Source organism: Electrophorus electricus, chromosome 15 (assembly GCF_013358815.1).
Source record: "Electrophorus electricus isolate fEleEle1 chromosome 15, fEleEle1.pri, whole genome shotgun sequence".
In the NCBI taxonomy this organism is placed as follows: domain Eukaryota; kingdom Metazoa; phylum Chordata; class Actinopteri; order Gymnotiformes; family Gymnotidae; genus Electrophorus; species Electrophorus electricus.
The window spans coordinates 5061717-5071011 of record NC_049549.1 but is presented as its reverse complement, the minus strand read 5'-3'; the positions used below and the strand labels follow the sequence as shown (position 1 = coordinate 5071011).

At 45.8% G+C, this 9295-nt stretch overlaps 1 protein-coding gene across 1 annotated transcript in view; it reads right to left on the bottom strand.

The window, feature by feature from the left end:
* The window catches only part of LOC113588814 (calsyntenin-2), a 72796-nt gene continuing 63501 nt past the window's right edge, over positions 1-9295 (bottom strand). Inside the window, exons 11-17 of the mRNA XM_027028180.2 lie at positions 8031-8179; positions 5203-5408; positions 3901-4062; positions 3445-3587; positions 3084-3198; positions 2609-2793; positions 1-2376 (exon numbers count right to left, since the gene is read on the bottom strand). Of these exons, the coding sequence (XP_026883981.2) occupies positions 2155-2376; positions 2609-2793; positions 3084-3198; positions 3445-3587; positions 3901-4062; positions 5203-5408; positions 8031-8179 (1182 nt within the window). The 3' untranslated portion in view covers positions 1-2154. The remainder of the gene's footprint in view (positions 2377-2608; positions 2794-3083; positions 3199-3444; positions 3588-3900; positions 4063-5202; positions 5409-8030; positions 8180-9295) is intronic.

Sequence of the window (9295 nt, the reverse complement as noted above, 5' to 3'; positions counted from 1 at the left end):
ACACAAAATACAACGAGAGAGAGAGAAAGAGAGAGCGAGCGAAAGGATGTAACGGTTTGCAAGAGAACGTGGTAGACACTGGCACAGAAGATCGTGAGATGCACATAAAAAATGTGGACACAGAAACAATGAGCTACTTTGCTGCTGATTTATCCTCATCTCAGAAAAGGTGATCCTGAAAAATGTAGACAAAGAAAACAGCAGCGCAGGAAAAATGACAATCTCCTTATGCACATTCTTTAAATCATCAGCCGTAGAAGACAACCAGTTAAATCTTGATCGAATGCCATTACAAATACAACATAAATGAGCACATATTTGAACATCACAATGATCGTTTAGGGTTTTTTTTGTGGGTTGACTTGCTACGTGTAAGTTGGGAGAGAGTTTACTACAGAATTTCACGAAAAGAGTAATGTCTGATATCTGAGTTTTCACACCGAGTGCCGTATAGAGCAGGAGCTTCTCACTTATAGCAAGTTCGAAAAGGCAGCTTGAAATTACAAACATGAAAAAGGGATAAAAACAAACAAACAAACAACAAAAACATGCTAATAATCCAGTGACCGTTTTATCAACTTCGGAGGGCAAAGACTAGAGAACATATTCCATTTCTGGTTGCGTTCAGCTAAACCCAGCATCACATTATTCAGATTTCACTGCTATTGCTACCTTAAATTAGGCCATAAGTTAATGTGTGCTGCCACAAATCCAGGATTGTGGTGTTAACCTGTAGCAGTGTATGTGGAGTACTAAGAGGTTGTACTGATCCAAAAAGGATCCCCAAAAATGTGTATTCGCAACATGTATTATTACTATTTATGTTTAATTACCATTAAACATTCGTGTCCCACATTTAGTTGTGCTTTTGGATAACGCACACGGCTCACTGGCTCGCAGGAGCACCGCTACAGCCCCATCTGCTGGACAAAATCATTAATAAACTTAATGGGGACCGTTGGTTGCTTTAAAAAGCCAGTCGTCATACTTTGATCCATCGCAGGAAATTATTTATGTAATTAGGACCATTATTTTTGGTCCACAGCTGTCCCTCTGACATCACTGTCTTCAGAAAGATTGCAGGGTGGTTTTGCTTTTCCAGTGAACATCAAAAGCAGTGAAAATAAAGTCAGACGTGTGTGTGTGTGTGTGTGTGTGTGTGTGTGTGTGTGTGTGTGTGAGAGAGAGAGAGAGAGAGAGAGAGAGAGAGAGAGAGAGAGAGAGTGTGTGTGTGTATGTGTATGTGTATGTGTGTGTGTGTGAGTGAACTAAATTTCCTTTGTCCCACTAAGAATTTCACTTTTATGGATGAACAGGTATCTAACCCAGTTTAACTGCATTTGGGCTTAAGGTTGGGCACTTGGTATTTTATGATCCCTATACAGGGGCAGCTGCTTTCAGAACCTGCTCTCATTCCCTGCCGCATGGATAGGAAGAGAGACGGACAAAACTGAAGATTGGATACAGTCATTTCTGGAGTCCCAGACGGAGAACCTCCGGACTTTGATTGGCAGTGTTGCTATAGCAGCATTTATGGCAATGTAACGTATCCAAAGATGACTGCCCAATTTGGCCTCCAGTCTTTAAAGGTTGTGCTTGTTTTTAATTCATAATTGGTGCTTTCCATTGAGTCTCTTCCAACAACCCACATTTCTAGATCAGTTTTGTAACTCATTTTAATGGCAGTAAAATGTAAGTGTATAAACTTTCAAGAAGTGTTTTTTTCTTCTTCTTTTTTTATGTTTGCCTGTTCAAAAGGAAGATCATGGTACTGTTTTTGAGCCAGGGGACATGCTCCAAGCCTACAAGACTGCCCACTTGTTTGAAGGAGATACCAATGTTTCTAAGAACACTCTAGCTGCACTGTGGCCATGCATTTCAGTTTCAGAATTTAACAAATTTGAGTAGGGGGGTTACCATGTGAACATATGAGCTGAGGTCCCAGGGACTTGCAAAGCGTCCAGGACCCACTGTAGAAATGGCCCAGTACTCTAACTCTAGTGACACTTTTTTTACAGCATATTTTCTATGTCACAGAAAATTGTAATGGGAAATTATGCTTAGTAGGAAATGAAATGGCTCACAGGCACGTGTGTGTGTGTGTGTGTGTGTGTGTGTGTGTGTGTGTGTGTGTGTGTGTGTGTGCGCTTGTTCTCAGCAGTGCAATGTTGGTTTTGGCCAGTGTAGCTTGCTCAGCATTTTTGTCTTCTGTTGCATGCTGGGAATTGTAATTTCTTCTTCACTTTCTGATTCGCTGGTAGTGACGTCTTCGTCCTCCTCCTCGTCCTCCTCCTCCTCCTCATCATCCTTCTCCTCCTCCCCTTCCTCATCCTCTTCCTCAGTTAGTTCTCCTTCCGGCTCCAGTTCCTCAAAGCTCTTCAGGATGCACCATCATGCACAGACACATAAATACACAGACACACACAGACACAAAAGCATTTTCAGGGTAAATCACACTAAACCGAAGTGCATGGAGAACAAGCAGTAATCAACTCTCCTCTCCCCTTCTCTCGCACTACAGGAATACACATATGTAACCTAGGGAAACAAACAATCAGGCAAAATGTGAGTTTGAGTGGAAGCCGAGCTCTCTCTCCGTCTTCCTTACCTCCAGTGGGTTGACAGTAATAGTGAGAAAGGTGAGATCTGAGTCCTTCTGTTTCTCTGAGTGTGTGGGTGTGTCTGTGTCCTCTTGTGCATGTGTTAGGTAAAGCTGGTAGACGCCCAATACTACGACGACCAGCAGGGCAGCGATACACACCACTATGACTACAGTCACTGCATTGGCTAGACCTGTAGGATGAGTGGTTACCTCAGCAGAAGCTAGATCAGCACATCCATCTCACATTAAGTTACCACACTTACAGAAACACACACTAAACATCAGTAAGAGTAAGAGCTATCTACACACACACACACACACACACACACACACACACACACACACACGCACTTGCTTAATGAACTACTATGGGGAAAAAAAGTGCAAAATGACACACCCATTATCTAATATTCATTACATATGTAAATTCATAAGCAAATAAACCTTTGTTACACAATGTAGACTATTTACTGTCACTCACCAGCTCCCTGGGAGTTGGAGTTTATGATTGGATGATGAATAAGTTGCATGTATCTGGGCGGGGCCATCATGTGATTCACATGGCTAACAGCCCTTTCTCTGTGGAGAATGTTAACCTGGGCGGAGCAAGAGAAAGTGAGACTAGACACAAGTGGAGGCTACACCACTGACTGTACAATGACTGTACTGACAGTTTTCTTCATTAATTGTTTTCATTTCCTCACTCTTCTTTACTCTCTTACTCACACTCTCACTCTCTCTCTCTCTCTCTCTCTCTCTCTCTCTCTCTCTCTCTCTCTCTCTCTCTCACACTCTCTCTCTCTGACTCTCCTGCTCTCTCTGTCTGTCTCACTCTTTCTTACCAGTAGCATGAACTGGTTGCTGGTGTATCGTCCGTTGAGCCCCGAGCAGGTCAACTGAAAGGTGCGCACCGGCGACCCTGTCTGTAGGCTCTGGTACTGCACCTGCCTGATCAACTCTGCATAGTGATCCATGGAGTCAACACCTGCAGCACACACACATTTTTAAATCCATTTTTAGGACGAATGCGAATGTGAATCTAGATGGGTAACCTGCTTACGCAGGGAGAAAAAGACATAGCACCCTCTAGTGGGAAAATAATAAATCGCTGAAGATTACTGGCAGAACAGTTTCATCACTGTTTAAAAATTCTCATTCTGGTGTTGAGTGTTTAATCGAAAAATCTCATTATCTTGCACCCCTCTTGACAGGTCCAGGAGCATCACAAGAGGGGCATGCCCCACAGGTTAAAACCCCCAGATTTAAGGTGCATGTAAATGGTTTCGGGGGCTGCTTACCATAAATGGAAATTCCGGTGGTGGAGTTATTGTAGTCCAGGTGCTTGGCCAATAGGGTGCTGTGGTTCAGCTGCAGACTCTCAAACCCCTCCCTTAACTCCTTGCCTAACACCATGATGTCACAGTAGTCAAGGTTGTGGATAATTTCCTCTGACTTGTGTTCTGCGCACACAAACACACACACACACACACACACACACACACACACACACACACACACACACACACACACACACAAGCTTAAATTGTTCAGAATTGTTGACTTTGCTTCCATAGAGAAGCCCATTCTCTCTTACCCCCCCCCCAACCCCTACTTCTCAACCAACACCTACAGATGCTCTCTGAGGTGTGATGTTGATGTTTCTGGGAATTAAATGAGAGAGAGAGAGAGAGAGAGAGAGAGAGAGAGAGAGAGAGAGAGAGAGAGAGAGAGAGAGAGAGGGATACACTGGCCAAGCATACCAGAACAGAGGCTCAGAATGGGAGTCAGAGGAGCTGTGAGCTGAAGGATAGCTTTCATAATTGGTTGGGGTTGTCTGCCATTAAGAACTAAGCAGGGTCCTTCTCCCCAAGTGCTGCTTTGCTGTTTTATCAGCCTGTTGTTCAGCGCCTTTATATTCTAGCAGAACCGCACTTTCTTACGGGAGAATAAATCAAACACTGGTATGCACTTCCAAAAACACACAGTGCTCTGTAATAACAGTTTCAGTGGGTAGATGCACAAATACACCAACAGCACAGCATTCATTATAAGAAATGCCTGCCTGGTACCTACACTTTACTGGACAATTTACATTTACTGGACACTTGACACTTTAGTAGACACCGTATCTGTCTTATTGTAGGCAGGCTCGAGCTAGTCTTGCATGAACAATTTGTCAGGGGCCTTCTGCACTGCTCATCACAGGTCAGTTTCTGCAATGCGGGGCCACTGCAGATTTTTTTGGGCCGGCGGAGGATTCTCAAAACGGCAGCGGCGTTGTCATGGTAGTGGCATGGAAGAAGGCGATAGGCTGGTAGGAGCATATCAGGCAGAGGCGTGTTGTGGGAGTTCTTTTCTACACTTGTCAGTGTCACCACTGGATTAAGAGTGGTCTGCCACCCAAAATATCTCGCTAACAGTAGGTCCTGTGGTTAGAAAGTGACTGTTGCGGAGAAATTGGAAGTGCATTGGTAACACAAACTGCATAGCAACAGATGGGATGTAGTGTCTAACTATACATCTACAAGGAAATTTTCATTCATTTCCACAATAAATTGGCCAGTATACTGGTGGAATAGCTATATTTATCAAGTTGTTACCTGTGCTGTGGACTGGCCTGTCGCTCTTGGTAACAGTGCCGTTGATATGTAAATCCCTGAACAACAATAGGCCGAGAGCAAGGTCAGAGGCGGGAGCGGTGAGGTGCTCCGCCCCTGTGATTGTGATGCGGGGCTTGCTTGGCTGCATTACCATGACAACTGCCTCAATGTCATGAACAGAAATGCATACATCTTCTCCAAAACACCTGCACACACACACGAACACACACAAAAGCTCATGGATATGATGCTGAAGACAGGCATACAGGCATACTGAAAAAGGTAATGCAGGCAATTAAAGTCAGCCATGTATGCAAAACAGGATGCACAGCGCATACACACACACACACACACACACACACACACACACACACACACACACACACACACACACACACACACACACACACACACACACACACACACACACACACACAGGGAAAGAACATACTTGTTTTGATATTGATGTTTTTAAGGAGTTACTATAGTTTAAGTGGAAAAAAGCACATCTGTCAGACAAGTGCACCATGTCTGAATTTTTATGTGCTTAGAACAGATCTCTCCCCACCCTGTTTCTGTCTCTGAATAAATTAATGCTGTTTTCTTGAAGCTCTCTGGTAATTGCTCTTATTAAGCACTGTGATTCGCATTTAACTGTGTTCACACAGTCGTTTATTTCAGTTTATTGCTTTGTTTGTTTGTAGTGATGCGGCCCTCGTGAAAAATGGTGTGGGGGGTGTGGAAAAAAGCAGAACTGCCAAGGCTCACTGGTGTACACACACACACACACACACACACACACACACACACACACACACACACACACAGAGCTGACTCCTCCTTTTCAGTTGCCCCACGGACTGATCCGACTCACTGAGCATTTAGGCTGGACAAGTCCCAGCTCTCAGGAGTCCTACCACCATGTCCCAGTTCACTGCACTGGAGTTTCACAGTGAGATGAGTTAAATACCCATGGGCTCCGGTCACTATACTGAGCATAAAGGGAAAAGGTGCCTAATCCCGCCCCCTGGCTTCTGATTCCCACCCTGCTTCCTCAGGGGATCACAGAGACTGCCTGTTTGTGCTCTATCCCAGCTCCCAGTAGTAAAGTACCAGGACATCTGTATTCTTGATTGCTAGGTTCAGGTGTGCTGGGAGCTGAGATAGAGTAAAATTGTATATTGTCTGTGTGTGTGTATCGCAGGGTGGGGGGGGATCCCTAAGGATACGGTTGGGCAGTGCTGTGCTAGAAAAACACAACACATGGTCCTATTCCTCAGGTGTGTGTGTGTGCGTGTGTGTGTGGTGGAGTGGGGATAGTTCCGTGGACAAGATTCATGGACTGCCCAGCTGATGCTGTCAACCTTAACAATTGGGGTGATTGGTATGTCTGGGCGATTTTAGTGCAGGATTTACTCAGGCCTGTGCTACAACCAGACACACTCGTCTGCAGGTCACAGGAGGGCCTGGAGCTGTTTGAGAGGGTTATCTGTCGCCATGTCCTCATTACTGCACTGACTTGCTGAGTAATTGGCCTCTATGGCAGAATCTTCAAGTACAGGCCCTGAAGAATGTGGGAAAATTACAATATGTGATTTTATGTTTGTGGCATGATCAAGTAATGTGCATGATTTAGTATTAGAGCATAATCAGAAAATACATTCTGTTCAGGGCCAGACAACTCAGAGAAGACAGTCTGCTTTACACTATCAAGTTACAAACACATTCCACAGTGAACACGCTTCTGTTTTGACCCAGGCAAAATACAGATGCCACTGAGGTAGTTGAGGATTCCTCAAGGTGAAGGGTCATATAAACCCTAGGTAGCTACATACGACATTTAGAGATATAGAGATGTTAACAGTAGGTGAGAGGAATTAGGTCAGCCAATAGGGAGAAACAGTGATCAGGAGAGAATTCGAGTAAGCCAATCAGATATAGCCAGGAGGATCCCCCTATGTGAAACCATTTGAGTATTTAAGATTCATACAAACAATTAAATGCTTGTTTTTGCCTCTTGAGACAGAACTGCTCCTTTTTACAGAGAATGGATTCTTTGTAATAGTTTTCCTTGATTTCTAATAGTTGTTGTGTTCATGGCTTGTCCTGAACCTAAACTGGAGAAGAGAAAAATCTCCTCGGCCACGCAAGTCGGAGCCCTTACGGTGTCTCCAGTGCAGCGGAACAACCACCAAAGGGCAGCTAAACCGTGGCTCTGGACGTCATACTGAGTGCCTGGCATGCGCTGTTCTGCAGTATCTATCATCTCGATTTAGTGTAAAAGATAAAATGTATTTTTCTTCCTCAAGATCTTGCTATACGTAGTGTGTGTGTGTGTGTGTGTGTGTGTGTGTGTGTGTGTGTGTGTGTGTGTGTGTGTGTGTGTGTGTGTGTGCGTGCTTGTGGTTGTGTCCCATGATAAATCCTGGCTGTTCTTGCTGAAGGGACTCTACTCACAGCCTCATAGTGAACTCCACAGGAGGTGGGCCCTACTCCCTTAAGACTTATGAATATGAAATCCTGGTCATGCATATTCACAACATCCCTTAGGCTATCACAGTTCCTTCTCACTTTCTCCCTCCTTCTCTTTCCCTCTCACACACACACACACACACACACACACACACACACACACACACACACACACACACACACACACACACCAGTAAATAAGAAACCACTGTAGGATAGAATCAGGATTAAAGAATTAAAAGAAAAAGCAGAGACAGAAGGAGCAGACAGAAACGCTCCGCTCTCGCTCCAGACTCTGAACCGTAGGCCTAACGGTGCTGGCCGGGCCGTGCCGGACCGGGACACCTCGAGCGTACTGTACTGCGGTGGAGACGCGAAGGTGCCGTGCTCCGGCTGCAGGGAACTGCTGGGAGTTGATGTAGGAGACTCTGCTCAGTGCCCCGTTCATTCGCTCCACGTCATCGGCCTCCGCCACCAGCATGGACTGGGTGGGGTTGAAGTGGAACTGGGAGGGACAGGGTGACCAAAACACACAGTGTTTGGAATAAGAGGAGCGTTCATTCCCAGCGAGTGGGTGCGTGCACATGCGTGCAGGTTTGCATGTATTGAAAAGTGTCAGTGTGTCTGCCTGTGTGGGGCTATTAAACAGCAAGCATGTACATGTGTATGGATAGTATATAGTGTGTGTGGGGGTGCATGGGTGTGTGCATGTGTCTAATGCTAGCCTGCCTTGCAGCTGTGCCAGAGAGTTAGCAGGGTTGTGAGAGAGATAGACGGAGAGTTGAATGAATGTGAACAGGGCAAACAGGCTTGTGGAGCCTCCTTGATCCCTGTCTGTTCTGCTGTTATCCTAAAATCTCCTCTTATCCACTGTCAATAAAATACAGGTCTCTCCCTCGATCTCTCCCACTGTCTCCATGTCTCTCGCTGTCATCCTCGTTCTCTCTCTTGGTCTCTCTGTCTTTCTTCTCTCTATCCCTGTCTCTCCCTCAGTTTCTTTCTTGGCCTCTCGCTCTGTTTCTCCTGTCAGTCCCTTGGTTTCTCCCTCCACCTCTCCCTTAGTCTCTCCCTCTGTTTCTCCCTCAGTCTCTCCCTCTGTTTCTCCCTCTGTTTCTAGCTCAGTCTCTCCCTCTGTTTCTCCCTCAGTCTCTCCCTCTGTTTCTCCCTCTGTTTCTCCCTCAGTCTCTCCCTCAGTCTCTCCCTGTTTCTCCCACAGTCTCTCCCTCTGTTTCTCCCTCAGTCTCTCCCTCAGTCTCTCCCTCAGTCTCTCCCTCTGTTTCTCCCTCAGTCTCTCCCTCTGTTTCTCCCTCAGTCTCTCCCTCTGTTTCTCCCTCAGTCTCTCCCTGTTTCTCCCTCAGTCTCTCCCTCTGTTTCTCCCTCAGTCTCTCCCTCTGTTTCTCCCTCAGTCTCTCCCTCTGTTTCTCCCTCAGTCTCTCCCTCAGTCTCTCCCTCAGTCTCTCCCTCTGTTTCTCCCTCTGTCTCTCCCTCTGTTTCTCCCTCAGTCTCTCCCTCTGTTTCTCCCTCAGTCTCTCCCTCTGTTTCTCCCTCTGTTTCTCCCTCAGTCTCTCCCTCAGTCTCTCCCTCTGTTTCTCCCTCAGTCTCTCCCTCTGTTTCTCCCTCA